Source organism: Mesoplodon densirostris, chromosome 15 (assembly GCF_025265405.1).
Source record: "Mesoplodon densirostris isolate mMesDen1 chromosome 15, mMesDen1 primary haplotype, whole genome shotgun sequence".
Classification (NCBI taxonomy): Eukaryota; Metazoa; Chordata; class Mammalia; order Artiodactyla; family Ziphiidae; genus Mesoplodon; species Mesoplodon densirostris.
This window is the reverse complement of record NC_082675.1, coordinates 32,587,015-32,603,062: the sequence shown is the minus strand read 5'-3', so window position 1 is coordinate 32,603,062 and position 16,048 is coordinate 32,587,015. Positions and strand designations below refer to the sequence as shown.

Here is a 16,048-nt window from a genome sequence, read left to right as displayed (position 1 = left end):
TCAATGAACTGTACACTTTAAATGGGTGTACTGTATGGTAGTCAATCATATCACAAAATCAAGCTTTTTACTTATTTATTTTTTATTTTAAGCACATAAACCAGTGGTGGAGGGCAATAAGCACTGTCTTTGCTTCTAATGCCAGCTTTGCAAGTCGTGTACTCTTGGCCAAGCTTCTTAAGTGCTCTGAGCTACAGTTTCCTTGCCTATAAATTGGGTAAAATAATTTTTATTTGCTATGATTTAAAGTTGAAATGATACGTATTTTAAAGTGAACCCAATCAAGGGTGATTGTCATCAGCAGCAGCATCTCATCACGAGTTGCGGGTAGGAATCAATTCCGTCCTGTAATTTACCCTCCCCCTTGTCAGCAGGGCCCGCAGAGAGCACATCCCTCCCTGCTGATCAATATCCATTTTCACTGCTAGTGATGGAGCATTGGAGGGGGTCACAGGGGTCTCTGGACAGATGCAACCTCCTCAGGAGACTCTGGTATTTGCAAGTCCCTTTGCCAGTTTTTGAAATGGAAAGAACGCTGACATTTACAAAGTTAACTGGGGGATTTGCTTGCTTTGTGGGAGGATGTATGCTAAAGGCTCTGCATGTCTTCCGAGCGCTAAGTAGAGTGATTGCTATTTACTGTTCCATGTATGACTTGAAACCGAGCCCTATTTCTTCTTTCGTCAAATGCTAATTAACCTCCCAAATGTCATTTCATCGCCCCAACGTTGCCATCTCCACCCTCTACCTCCCTCCCATCACGATTCCTAATTTTGCTTTATGCCCAGGGCACTGATTCCTACCTGGCTTTATATATTTATGTACTTGTTCGTTTATTGTCTGCTTGTGAGCAGGGACCTTGGTCATCTTGTTCGAGGATATATATGTTCCTAGGTCCTAGAAAACTGCCTGACACATAGTAGGTGCTTAGTAAATATCTGGTGAGTGAAAGAATCAATAGAGAATCACACCACCAAATTATTACACAATGGTAACAGTCTCACTAGGTACAAATCTTACACACACACACACACACACACACACACAAATCAATTACAAGCACAAAAATGAATCAAGTACTCACCTCTGTGTAAGTCAGAATGAAGGTCATTCTTAATACAGACAGAACTGAGGGACCCCAGAGGGTCACAGTCACAGGGATGACAAGGGTTGTCCTCATAAGGTGACACCTGAAAGGCAGAGGTTGCCCTAGATTATCTTTCTAGAAATAACAGCAATATTAGTATTAACATAGAGAATAATACCAATGATAAGGTATTCACTTTTTATCCAAGATGTGACTATCACAATGATTCTGTGTACCCAGGGGGTGCAGGTCAAGCCAGAAAAAAAGTGCAAACATCTTTTTGACAGTGACAGCAGCTGGCGTCGTTAGCAAAGTGTCATCCTTCTTCATTATCACTGCTACCCGTCCCCTCACTCTGCCATCTCTTGGAGACCTGTAGAAGCCTCTCCTATGACTTAGCCACCATGGGATTCCCGTGACAGCTACATATGGTGTCAGCTGAGGAGTGAGCACTTCCTACGGGCAAGATACAGCTGCTTTAGTTATTGGCTGACTCTCCACCTGGACACTTAGTATCACAAAACTCTGAGATGATGTAGCCAGTAGACCCACAATTCAAGTTAAGTAACAATGGTGAACATCCTACTCTGAGCAAGAAAACAGGACGGATAGAGCAGGAAATTGATATCTGAAGCACACTACCAGCATATTATAAGAATACAGATGAAATGTTGCAAAAGGAAATGTCTTCAATACTGAGACTGATGCGTGGCGGCCTGAATGTCTTTTCTACCGTGAAGCTGGGCGACAGCTGAGGTGCTCTTACCCTGTGTGGTCTGTAATATCCATCCACGCAGGTTTCACAGTTGATGCCCATGGTTTTCTGCAGGCAATCGATGCAAACCCCTCCTCCTCTGAACTGTCCGGCAGTATTCAGACTTCTCTTCTGATTCGCCACATTTTCATCATAGTAACAGTCTTTGGCTTTATTGTGGCAATTGCATTCTAGGAGAATATTTTAACATCTCAGTTAATACAGATACCGTGTCCTAGATAAAGAAAAGCTTTCCCTCCTTTAGTAAATTTTGATGACTATAAATTAAATTAAAATTATAGAAGAAGTCATTTTAGTAACAATCTTTCAGAGGCATTGGGGAGTAGCTATCCGAATTATACATATGCATATCCACTTGATTCATCAGTCTGTCTTCTGGGATCATATCTTGCAGAAGCACTTGCTCACTTGTCAATGACAAAGGTGAATCCCTGCACCATTGCTTGTGCTAACAAAGGACTTGTAACAAGCAAAATACCACAGGTAGGTAGTAGGTGTTTTGATTATGTTACATCCATATAATGGAGTTCAGTGCAACTGTTTTTAAAACAGCATTTCATAGTGTTAATATGGAGATATTTTATTTAAGATATATTGTTAAATATAAAAGTAATGCATAGAATGGCACGCATAGCACATCAGGTTCTGTGTACAAACAGTGTGACGTGTTGGAATATATTAACTTATGCTTTACTTGTATAAACATTTCAGGAAGAACCTACTAGGAAATAATAAAAAGTAGGAAGGATGGAGACAGAAATATATAAATATACTTTTGTATACTGTAGATATTGGAACCTTGTGAATATATTGTCTATTTAAAATTTAAATCCAAATTTATAAAGATTAAATTAATATATGGGAAGTGGAATCTTAGAGAAATAGCAAATTGATAATCAATGCATTCGGGTCTCAATCCTTTAAATTTTATTAAGGTAGTCTGCCTCTTTGTGAACTACTTGAATAACTAAGAAAACCAATTATTTACTAATTACAAATGTTAAGTCACCATAAACTGAAGCATATGAAGGGGGAAAACTTCACATCTTGCAATTCTCAGTGACCTTACCTTCACATGTGTTACCAGAAGAAACAGTGCCGGGCCTCCAGGGCTGCTGATGGTACCCAGGACAACACCGATTGCAGCTGTTACCACACGTGTTATGTTCACACTGACACTGGAATTTCTAGGCAGTAAGGAATATAAAATTGCATCTGAAAATTTACCTGTATGTTTTTCTTAATTTTATTTAGGAAGAACCCATCATAGTCAAATACACAGCAAGAGTTTACAATCAAGCAAACTGGCATTTAATTTTTAGAGAAAAAAAATAAACATATGACCTGGTTACAAACAGAAGTGAGAAGGAATAAACCAAACTAACATATGGCTTAACAAAAAAAAACTTTTCAAAAGAGACACATTGACCTGAAAGGTTTGGAAGCTCCTACTAGTAACTTTCTTAATATTCATCTCTGTTTTTCAGCAATAATAAAAGTCCTAGGCTTCCCTGGTGGTGCGGTGGTTAAGAATCCGCCTGCCAATGCAGGGGACACAGGTTTGATCCCTGGTCCAGGAAGATCCCACATGCCACGGAGCAACTAAGCCCGTGCACCACAACTACTGAGCCTGTGCTCTAGAGCCTGTGAGCCACAACTACTGAGACCACAAGCCACAACTACTGAGCCCACATGCCCCAACTACTGAAGCCCACATGCTGAGAGCCTGTGCTCTGCAACAAGAGAAGCCACTGCAATGAGAAGCCCACGAACCGCAAGGAAGAGTAGCCTCTGCTTGCCCCAACTAGAGAAAGCCCATGTGCAGCAATGAAGACCCAATGCAGCCAAAAATAAATAAACAAAAATTAAAAAAAATAAAAATCCTATTCAGGAGTTAAATTATTATGAAGATTGGGTAAAAATAAGAAGTAGCTTCATGTAAGCTTTTAAGAGAAGAAAAGAGGATGCCATCTTCTTCACTTAATACTATGCTAAAACAGGGAAACTTTATTTTACCTTGATTTAGCACCACAAAAAAAGAAAGAGGGAGATGTCAGAAGGAGGGGAATCCTTCTTTTAAAAAGTATAAACATGATTTCTAATTGCACGTGATTTTCACTTGACTATCTCATAGAGAAGAGCTTCAAAATTCAAAAGGCCACTGAATTACACACTTTAAAACGATTAAAATGGTAAATTTTACGTTACCTTTTTTTTAACCCCCTTCCAAAAAAAATTTATGGAAAGAATTTAATTAGAAACACATTCTCCAACCAACACAAAATTAAATTGTTTAAAAAAAATTAAACCAGTTAAATTATCTGCAAATCTTTTTTTGTGGCTTGATTTTATAACTTTCAACACATGCCTTGTATAAAAAAGTGCAATGCAAATATTACAGCTATAAGTGTTATTTTGAATTTTTAGTAAAATGTGAAATACTATAACTCACCTTTATAGTTTCATCCCATGGGCAGCTACTAGCGTGGCCATAACAAATACACATTCCTCCAATAGAAATGTCTTTTATTGAATAGTAATACTAAGGAAAAAGAAAGTAACAAGCAAAAATTAAAACCTCTTCTATTTCAGTGAGAAGAAAATGTTGGCACTCCAACAAATATCTTAGTTGTTATTGGTAATCAAAAACACAGATATACATTTTAAACTATATTTCATGCACAAGTAAATATGAATTAAATATTTATGTTCAGTTAATGTAAACAATGTTCAGGGCTTCCCTGGTGGTGCAGTGGTTGAGAATCTGCCTGCCAATGCAGCGGACACGGGTTCAAGCCCTGGTCTGGGAAGATCCCACATGCCGCGGAACTACTGGGCCCGTGAGCCACAATTACTGAGCCTGCGCGTCTGGAGCCTGTGCTCTGCAACAAGAGGCCGTGATAGTGAGTGACCCCCACTTGCCACAACTAGAGAAAGCCCTCGCACAGAAACGAAGACCCAACACAGCCATAAACAAACAAACAAACAAACAAACAAATAAATAACAATGTTCAAATTAGCTCATCAACAGAAACCGAAGGAGTATAAAAAGAATTTCTCAACTTGGCTGCATCTTAAACCGAGGCAGTCATATTCAAAGGCCATGTTACTGAAAACCTGAAAAATATTCCTAAATTGAAAACAGCCCTATATAAAAAGGAGTAACTCATGACCAAGTAGGATTTATCCCATGGGTGCAGAGTTAATTTAACACAAAAAAGTCAATAAATGTAAATCACCAAATTAACAGAATAAAGGAGAAAAATCATATGATCATTTCATTAGATGCACAAAAAGCATTTTACAGAAGGCAACACCATCATTAAAAAAAAACTCAGCAGACCAGAAGTAGAAGAGAACTTCTTCAGTCTAATGAAGGCGTGTCTATGGAAAACCTAGAGTTAACAGTGAAAGATTAAGTGCTTTCCTCTTAAAACCTGCTCTTACCATTTCTATTCAACATTCTACAGGAGGTGCCAGCCAGTTCAATAATGCAAGAAAAAAGAAGTCAAGAGCAAACAGAGTGCACAGTAAGACTAAACTGTCATTATTTGTAGATGATATGGTGTATACAGAAAATCTATCAAAAACTATTAGAATATGTGAATTTGGCAATGTCTCAATCAACACAAATGAATTGTACTTCTATACACTAGCAATGAACAAATGTAAAATAAATGTTAGAAAGCAAACTATTAACACTAATATTCAAAAACATGAAATACTTAAAAATAAACTGAACAAAAGGTTGACAAATAAACAAATAATAGGTCATTGCCAAGAGGAACTTAAGAAGACAGAGATAAGTGGGGAGGTATAGCACATTCATGGACTAGATGATCCCATATTGTCAAAATGTCTTCCAAAATTCCTCCTAAATTGATCTAAGCAATCAATGGAATCCCAATGAAAGTCTTAGCAGGATTTCTTTCTTCCTTTTTTTCTTTCTTTCGTCCTTTCTTTCTTTCTTTCTTTTTGGTATTAATTGACAAACTGATTCTAAAACTTATAAGGAAACACAATGAACTTGGAACAGCCTAACCAATCTTGAAAAAGGACTGAGTTGGACTATTATGGTACCTGACTTCAAGATTTACTGCAGTAATCAAGAAAGACTGTTATTGGCATAAGGATAGACAAATAGATCATTGGGACAGTATAGAGTCCAGAAACACACCCACAATAATAAGCTCAAGTAATTTTCAACAGGGCACCAAAACAATTTAAAGGGAGAAAGGAAAGTATTTTCAACACATGGTGCTGGAACAATTGTATATACACATGGGGAAAAAACAACCTTCACCTCTACCTCACACCAAATACAAAAATTAACAAGAAAAGGAAAATAGATGTGAAAGCTGAAACTATAAAGCTATTACAATAAAGCATCAGAAAATATTTTTGTAAACTTGCGATAAGCAAATATTTTTCAGAGAGGAATAGAAAGCACTAACAATAAAAGAAAAACGATAAACTGGACTTTATCGAAATTAAACCATCTACTCCTCAGAAGTCATAGTTAGGAAAAGCAGATAAGCAAGAGACAAGCCAGGGCAGAGAGAAGGGATTTGCAGTATAGACACATCTGACAAAGGACTTCTACACAGCATATATAGAGATCTTTTATAACTCAGGAATAAGGAGACGGATAACCCAATTTAAAAATGGATAGAAATGTCATCAGATACAAAGAAGTACACGCTCAACATCAGTCATCAGGGAAATACAAATTAATACCCCGAGGAGATGCCACCGCATGCATATCAGCACAGCTGAGGTGACAGTGACCGATGCCCCAATGTGTGAAAGTGTGCGGTGTACCCAGAGCCCTCACACACTGCTGGTCTGTAAAACGACACAGCTGCTTCTGATAAGGCTTAGAAAATTCCTAAAAATTAAACACATAGCTATCCTGTAACTAAGTAATCCCACTCCTACTTTATCCAAGGGATTTGGAAATGTTTGTCACCACAAGCCTTATACGTTTACCATACACTGAAAATATGTACATTTTCCTGGATGTAGCTTATATCTCAAACTTTAAAATTTTCTTTTAAGTGGGAAAAAACCCCAGCCATATTCTCCCTTGCTTGATCAGATGTAGAGCCAGATTAGAACATGAAGAAATGACCACTACATCTGCTGCATGATGGCGTTATGGGATGGGTGGGGACAGGGGGGCCTGAGGGCACCACGTCAGAACCATAACCTCGTTTAAAGATGGCATTTTTAACAAAGCATAACTAATGATCTTCAACAAAAATAAGAAAAAAGGCCAACCTGGGAGGAAAAGTCTACTTCCCTGAAACAACATAAACTTTTCAGCGGTCAGGAGCCCCGCCACACTCACTCGTCTTGTGACAATAGGGTCGAGGTCTTTAGGGTCCCGGTGGCTGAGGGTCATAAGATCGGCATTGAGGGTTCGAATGCGCTGTAAGCGCAGGCGGATGTATCGTGCAGAAGTAAATTCCAACAACTTGGGTGAAAGATCATCAGAGCTTGGTCTGCCATTGATTAGCGATGTATGAATCTAGAGATAAAGACATCAAAATAAACAAATATCAATTATAAGCATGCAAAAAAATAGCCCTGATTGTTTACATTCAGGACATAATCTTTACAGATACTATCTAAAATCAAACCAAACAACGGGGTTCTTACAGAAATCTGTCTAATATTCATTGACACTGTGAACAGCATGATGACAGCCCAAGTTCAGTTTATTGAAGTTATTCGTTCCAGTGCCTCAGAGATTGTGGGAAACTTTTAAACAGGACCACTTCTCCCAGTGAGGTGAGGGCATTTTAACATGTATCCACAGGCTTCTCTGAAACAGATTCTAAATGTCATGAATAGACTGGGGAGAGTGGGAGAAAGTGCCAGAAAACTTTGTAACTCCCATTTTCTCATCTCTGCTCTTGAAACAATGCAGGGCTTGCTGCAGAGTTCCTGCTGTGAAAAGCACTTGCAGGGTTTTTGTAGTTTTAGCTCATCAAGGCATGCTACCAAGGCATGGCTTGTTTTTGATTACACTCTGACTTAAGGATGTGTGTGCAGTCTGGGCATGGAGAGCACGGAGCTGGAAGATTTCATGAACCATCTCCAACCCTCAACACCTCCAGGGACAGGGAGAACTTCCCAGAGAAAACTGGGAGCTCTATATTTTAGAAGCATTTTTGCTCTCTCTTTAATATTTTAACAAATCTTGTTGCCTTGGTGTCATGAGAAAGATGCTCTGAGAATGATCTGATGGAGTTATTAAATCACAGCAGAGTGAAGGTTGAGGGATCTCCCTGAAGGGAAGAAATCAATAAAGTAAAATGTGTCAGTGGTGACATTAATCATCAGTAGACACCAGTCAATGGCACCTTAACTACAGCAGCTAGATAGTTAAAGATCTCTGTGATCTGTACCAGGAGAGCTCTATTTTGAGTGTTTCCTGTTGGCTCTGTGATGGCTAGGTTGTCACTGGAGGAGACACTGATGAAAAGAACAGACCTCCTGGCCGGCAGGGGGCGCCATACCTCTCCGTGCTCAAGCGGCACCAGCCTGGAGTAATAGGAGGTGCAGATCACTTCGTCATCTGCCCTGTAAGTGGGCGGCCCCCGTCTTGGAGTGATATTGTAATGAGTCAAACATTCCGTGTCACTAACTGCATAGTACTGCCAGGGGCTGAACTCCATGCCATCCAGAGAGTGCTCCAAAATCCAGTTTCCAGGCCGAGGGGCATTAGCAGCTTTGATGATGACATAAGCGACTTGAAAGACCTGGAACAAAGACATTCAGAAGTGTCAATCGAAAATCAGTAACAAGTGCTCAAAAACCAAAGAGCCTCTTGAGAGCACTGCCACCCGATGATGGCCAGTGTCTCTCACTGCTCTTGAGGCTAACTGCTCATAAGTGTTAATCAGAAATGTACCTTGTAAATGTTTTCCTGGTGGCATTTGTCTTCAAAATAAACTCAAAAAATACAAATAAATTTGTATTATTATTGTTGTTATTAACAGTGTTAATATTGACATAAGTGCTTGTTTTCTTGTTTCCAATGTCTTTCTCCATCAGGATTCTGAATGATAATAGTTGTATTATATTTCATTAGTAGTCGTGTTAAATGTATTTCTCATATAGTGATTTGGAGATAACACGTCTGAATATGAGAAAAAAAGTCAGTCCGTTACACACTTATCACGATGGTTAAAATCCAGAACACGGACAACACCAGATGTTGGTGAAGATACGGAGCAACAGGAACTCTCATTCGTTGCTGGTGGGAATGCAAAATGGTACAGCCACTTGGGAAGACAGTTTGGTGATCTCTTAAAAAATTAAACACAGTCTTACCATACAAGCCAGCAATCATACTCCTTGGTATTTACCCAAAGGAGTTGAAAACTTCCATAGGTGAATGGATAAAGGAAGTGTGACACATCCATACAACAGAATATTATTCAGTGATTTAAAAAATGAACTCTTAATCCACAAGAAGACATAGAGTAAACTTAAATGCATATTGCTAAGTGAAAGAAGCCAATCTGAAAAGGCTATATACAGGATGATTCCAACTATATTGCCTCTAGGTTTGTTGTTTTTTTATTTTTGGTTTTAAGCTTCTCCCCATCTTAGCCCTCACCAATTCTAGCAACACAAGAGCCCCTTTAAATTAACCCAGCTGAAGCCACAATATTTCACATTTATCTACTGAATTATTCCCTGCAAAGAACGGTTTTATCTCATTATAATAACTCTGTTCACCTACAAGAAATGTCTCCCAATAAAATTTAGTCTATAAATGATGTAAGTGTGAAATGTTGAGTACCCATGTTCATGTGCAATTTTCCTCTAGAACACAATCACTGTTTCTAAAGCACATTAAAAGCAAAATAATGTTCTCAGATTTCAGTAATCAGGAAAATCAGGAACTGTGTATCTGTTATGAAAGCTTATATCTGGAGCTGAATGTCCAATGTTTAAAAATCTAAAACCATCTTCATCGATTTAAACCACTTTTTAAAAAATTAAAATAATGCAAAGGCCATTTTGTCCTAGCATAAACATCTCCAGAACATTCTCCTATGAACATAATTACATTTTTTTCTTACTGGGAGTTTATTTTTTAAAAAAAAACCTTTTCCCCAATTTTGTAATTCATATATTCCATAATTTATATTTTTAAAGTCTACTTTGTGTGTGTGTGTGTGTGTGTGTGTGTGTGTGGTACGCGGGTCTCTCACTGTTGTGGCCTCTCCCGTTGCGGAGCACAGGCTCCGGACGCGCAGGCTCAGCGGCCATGGCTCACGGGCCCAGCCGCTCCGCAGCATGTGGGATCTTCCCAGACCGGGGCACGAACCCGCATCCCCTGCATCAGAAGGCGGACTCTCAACCACTGCGCCACCAGGGAAGTCCCTACTATTTTTTAATATTACTGGAAAACCAAACACTTCTCAGAAATACCTGGCAATTAATCTTACTGTCTCCTCTAGAACTAGTCCTGAAGAACATCAGGGTTTTTTTTAATGCAGCTTGGGGGAGGTTAGTTTCACCTTTGCAAAGTTCCAGCACTGCCAGAACACCATGATGGAATCCGGCCTAAGTAGCTTTCCATTTGGTTTTCATACTGATGCCCAAGCTAATTGGAGGGAGGACACCCTCTTCTTTACTCATCACTGTCCAATTGCCTTGCAACTATTTTCACCATAAAAGGAGAAGTCTATCAGCATGAGGACCACTGTGGAATATGTTAAAATAGACTTCACAAATTGCAGGTGCCAAGTGAGATGGCATGATCAGGCAGCCCATTTGAGAGGGATGGAAATCAAGGTCATTTACAAATGGAGTGACTGCATTTACCTTGTTTTCCAGTTTCACATTTGAAAATGGAAAGAACCAACAGGTTTACCTCCTGTGTGCTAAGAACTTCATGTATATCATCCCATTTAACTCCAAACAACCCCATGAGTTTCAAGTGGTTCCCATTTTACATATTTGGAAACTGATGCTTAGAGAGGTTAAAAGACAAACTACTGAGAGTTGCAGGTCCCAGTGAGAAACCAGGGTTCTCACTCCAGAGTCCTTAGCATCCACTATACACCCCCCAAATGTCCACACACACTAAGGTCACTGAATTTTCTTTTTGTAACCCCAGAAAAAAGACTCCTACATTCACTTGGGCGCTGGGTTCATGTCTAAACAGGCACCGTGGCAATTGTTTCTGTTCACTCTGCAGTTTCTGTTGTGACGGCCCAGGATGTGTGGGGAGGGAGGGGATGGAGAGTGTGCAAGGAACAAAAACTAATGCTACATAGCGCTTGCTGTGGCCAAGGACAATGCTAAGCCCTTTATTAGAATTACTAGTCTTCAGACCCTTCCAACTACGTTCTTCTTATGAAATATGTACTGTTACTTCCCCTACTTTACAGATGAGGAAACCGAGGCACAGAAAGGTTACATCTTCCCAGGATCTCACATGTACTAACATGTAAACCACACTTCTACAGATTGCAAGGAAAAAGAATGAAACTCCCAGTTGAGCAGCTGGTGGGTACCAATCTGGTTTTCCAAACCACTGACCTCAACCAGTAGCAATTATTTCAATACCATGTTCCTGTACTTTCATCAAACCCTTGTCAGCTTTTAGACGGACAGCTTAGTCACATGTAACAAAACGTAACCCAGTGGAAGAACAACCATAATGGGAAAACTTTAGGACCATCCCTCCAAGGATCAAGAACTTCAGCTATGAAGCTGGGCATTGTTCTCACAATCTCTCACTACTTCTCTAGGTCCCAAAATTGGAGACCAGAAAACAAGCCAAGAAAGGGACTATGAAATATAAATCCGCAAAAGAGGAAGGGTAAGCTATGAAATATCTAAAAGCAATTTGTTTTCACTTAAGTCACGTTATTGGTTGACTTATGTCTCCCCAAAATTCACAGGCTGAAGTCCTAACCCTTAGTGCCTCAGAATGTGACTGTATCTGGAGAGAGGGTCTTTAAAGAGAGAATCAAGGTCAAATGAGGTCAAATGGGTGAGGCCTTATCTCATCTGACTGGTGTCCTTTTAGGAAGAGAAGATTAGGACCCAGGCGTAGGGGCAACCCTGTGAGGATACAGTGAGAAAATGGCCATCTGCAAGCCAACGGGCAAGGTCTCAGAAGGAATCAACCCTGCCAACACCTTGCTCTTGGACTTCCAGCTTCCAGAACTGTTTGCTAATAAACTTCTGTTGTTTAAGCCCCCAGGTTTCGGTATGTGCTACGGCGGCCCTAAGCAAATGAACACAAGCTAGTCTAATTCACCAATTGTGTGTTGACAAACCAGTTTTAACACCCCCTAAAGAAAAAGTAAGGAATTCTCTGTTAATATATAGAATTTTAAACCTTTGTCCAAATGAAATCCGTGATATTTCTGTTGCTGCTTTTTAGCATGGTTGACTAAAGTGCCTTTTCTCTCCATATAAGGTTGGCTGAACACAAAGTGATGATGCAGGGTTTTCACTAAATTCAGAGTCACTGAGGTCTTGCCAAACCTGCAGCTGATACAGCCACTTTCAAATCCACTTTCATCAGGGTTTTCTACCAAGAGGCCTTTGTTAATGATCACTGGAATGCACATAAACAGTGCCACATAAATAAAGCACACATACACCAAACACCGCTTTCTACACAGGAATCCAGACAGGAATTTTCATGTGGGCCTCAACCTTAAATATATTAAAACCCCCTCAGGCACAGAGATAAGAAAAATACACAGAGTGTAATTCTCCAATATCAGGGGCCAGCTTCAGATGTGCTCAGGGAAGCAAAGTGTTTCTTCTCCACAGAAAGCTCAGCTGCATAAGCTGCAGGGGCCCAGATACCACACGGGACCCCTGGCTGGAAATTCTCCACACAAGCACTTACCTGCCTCCAAGGCCATAACGAAACAGTGAATGCAGAATTGTTTTCTCTTACCCGATGGGAATGACCTTTTCACAGGCAAAAGAGATTTAGTTTTAACAGTCAAATTAAACTTTTAAAAAAGAGTTCAGTCTATTTGGTAAGTAATATTGCTCAATTATCCCTACAAAAGTGGTGAATCTGTGCTTTGTCAGCATTATTTCTTAGGACATTATTAGACAATAAGATTCAAAATGATCATTTGAGCTAATGTTTATTACTCAAGAATAAAGAAATAACTATTTACTAGAAGTCTAATTACTAATGCAGCGATGGCTCCCTTCTGGTTTTACAGAGTATGCATCACTGAACTAACTAATCAATTGATAATCATGTGAAGTAGCAACAAACACTCAGTAGAACAAGAGAAGTTTGGGGCTTGGACGTTTACTTGGCACGTAGGATCCGTGGGATACACATTTTAGGTAAATCTCTTACGGGCAATGATCTTGAAATGTCATTTCTATTCGGTGTTAGTGGCTGTTTTACTATTATTGCCTCGGTTTAGGACCAGTATATACAAAATTAACAGACAAAAGGAAACAGCTTCATGAATGAGAAGAGAAGGGTGGGATAAAATAGGTTTGTTTCTCTTTAAGTTCGCTGCTGTCAATAGAAGTGCGGGATAAACACGTTAGAATCCAGTCTCTTTCCCCCGCTTACTTTTCTTCTTGCTTTTTCCTTTTACTGAGGGCAGGAGGGACTGGCTACTTGTAATGGCAAATTTAGATCAAGTAAGTTTTTTTCCTTAAAATTCTTAAGCTTCGTGTCTCAGGAAATCAAGGAAGGCTCCCTTTGGAAGCAAGCTCAGATTCTTCAAGTGGACCCTGAGGAAAAGCCAGGGTGAGAAAGCTGATGAACAAGGAAGGAAAGGCAGAGAGAGGCGCCCATCACAGAAGTGAAGGGGAACCAGGACCAGTTACCTGAAGGTGGGAAAGGGGTACTTAAAACCCCTTCAGAAGGAGTTCTGTTTCTCATCAACTAGAAAAGTTATTTCAAAAAGAGCCCACGATAAGCTGTCCCATGGTCCATGAGCCACTGGTTCCGTCTCAGGATGACTAGGGGGATTATCTCAAAGGATACGTGTTGCGCTACATAAAGAATCAAAACTGGAAAGTAAGAGGCTGGTTTCTGTCCCTAGTCTCCATGGATCTCCCTGTAGAATTGCTCCCAAAGTTCAATTTCACCAAGGGTTCTGGGAAGATTTTGCTACGTTTTGTGGGAGGTGAGTTGGAATGACTTCAAAAGCACAGCCAGGCGGGTCACCAAATGTCCTTTGTGGGGATCTTCACTGCTTTCCCCCACCTGTAGGTGCCGGGTGACAGCTGAGCCCCAAGAATGAGATAAACCCGCTGCGAAATGCAGTTACCGGCCATTCTAGGACCTGGGAAATGCAAAGAGTGGCTTTCCCATCGCCCGACTCCTGACCACAGGTCAGCCGGAGCCATCGGTTTTCACCCAGGAACATCTCAGCCTTTGAAAGTACGTTGGGCTTTTCCCCCAAAGGCAGTGCAGTTTGTTCACACTGGAACAGAGGGGGCAGTAAGTACCATTCCTTCCTTCCCCTCCCGAATGCGGAAGGAGGCTCGGGAGTCCATCGTGGAGATGGAAGGAAGTCAGCAACGTTCCATGAGAAAGCAAAGCTGGAGGTGGCGGCCTCGACGGTGGCTGCAGAGGTCAGCCTGACACTCTGCCTCTGGTGGCACAGGCTGAGTGGACACACGCTCGGTGGCCTTGTCCTGTGGGTCAGGGACCTGGGCCTCCTGAGAACAGCCTGCCTGGAAGAGAGACAGATGGAGCCCCGGAGTGATGCGGTCAGCTCGACTCCCAGTTAGAAAAATGACGGCCCCTCTCCTGGGGGGAGGGCAGGCGGCAGAGATGATACTGTCAGAGAAGCTTGCCTTCCTGCCCCAACCAGGACACAGGACACTGGGACCAAGGACGCCCCTAACACCTTTTCACTGGAGACTCATTCAGTGAACACTGATCGAGCATCTGCTTTGGAACAGGACCGTGGCAGGTGCCACAAAGACAGCGGTGAAGTGGGGGACATGGTCAGGGTGGCCTGGATGCCCCCCAATGGGAAGACAGAGGTGAGCCAAGTCCCCTGGGAGAAGGACAGAAAGCGGCCAGGGTGCCTGGCGGGGGCCAGCCTAGTCTGGAGAAGGGGTGGTCAGGGAAGGCTTGTCTGGAAAGTGGGGGGAGACTGAGTAGGAGATGTCTAGGTAAAGAGAGGGAGGTCCAGGCTTCCCTGGTGGCACAGTGGTTAAGAATCCACCTGCCAATGCAGGGGACACGGGTTCGATCCCTGGTCCGGGAAGATCCCACATGCTGCGGAGCAACTAAGCCCGTGGGCCACAACTACTAGAGCCCACGCAACTAGAGCCCATGCTCCGCAACAAAAGAAGCCACCGCAATGAGAGGCCTGCATACCACAACAAAGAGTAGCCCCGCTCTCTGCAACTAGAGAAAGACCGCAAGCAGCAACGAAGACCCAATGCAGCCAAAAATAAATAAATTTTTTTTTTTTTTAAAGAAAAAGAGAGGGAGGTCAGAGGGATGGGGAGTGGGACCCTGCAGGTCCCACAGTGTGGGACATGGCAGGAGGCCCGGTTGGCTTGAGTGTCGAGACGGGAGGGGACTGGACAGGGCAGGGCTCTTTGCGAAACGTTAAAACTTCTAGACCATTCGAAGACCCTAAACCAGGGAGTTACCAGGTCACCAGGGATGAAAAGATCGGATGCCGAACTGGATGCTGGTGCCGGGAAATCATGAGAGCTGGTGGTGCTGATACAGTGAAGACCAACACTAAAGTAGAGAAAAAAGCCAGTGGGTCTTGAAGAGTTTGCCAAAAGGTCCAGTGTGAGTGAGAAAGAAAACACGGAGGCCCAGCAGGGCTTTCCGGCTTTGGCCAGGCCCCCTCTCCACCTCAGGAGGATGGGACAGGTCTCCCTGACGTGGCCCCAAGGCCCACACTTTGCCCTTCTCCCCTCAGTCCCCGAGAATGTCTGGCTGAAAACATCTGAAAGCTTCTTTTCACTTCCTCTCTTGGTCCTCACGTTGACCTACGGTGCCCAGTAGGTCCAGCAACGGTTAGCAGCATACAGCCTGACAGCCCTCTTTTCATCCCTCATCGTGAGAAAACAGTTCAATTGCACCTCAGAAAGTAAAAGGGGCCCCTCATCACTAAGCCTCACGAATCCAACTGGCGACACTGTCTAGAAAAGCTGTGCAAATCTGCACTTGACTAACT

At 41.8% G+C, this 16,048-nt stretch overlaps 1 protein-coding gene across 1 annotated transcript in view; it reads right to left on the bottom strand.

Moving 5' to 3' along the window:
* Window positions 1–16,048, bottom strand: part of LAMA1 (laminin subunit alpha 1) — a 132,193-nt gene that overhangs the window by 89,951 nt on the left and 26,194 nt on the right. Inside the window, exons 6-11 of the mRNA XM_060118355.1 lie at window positions 8,387–8,629; window positions 7,213–7,392; window positions 4,315–4,404; window positions 2,932–3,049; window positions 1,854–2,032; window positions 1,085–1,190 (exon numbers count right to left, since the gene is read on the bottom strand). Of these exons, the coding sequence (XP_059974338.1) occupies window positions 1,085–1,190; window positions 1,854–2,032; window positions 2,932–3,049; window positions 4,315–4,404; window positions 7,213–7,392; window positions 8,387–8,629 (916 nt within the window). The remainder of the gene's footprint in view (window positions 1–1,084; window positions 1,191–1,853; window positions 2,033–2,931; window positions 3,050–4,314; window positions 4,405–7,212; window positions 7,393–8,386; window positions 8,630–16,048) is intronic.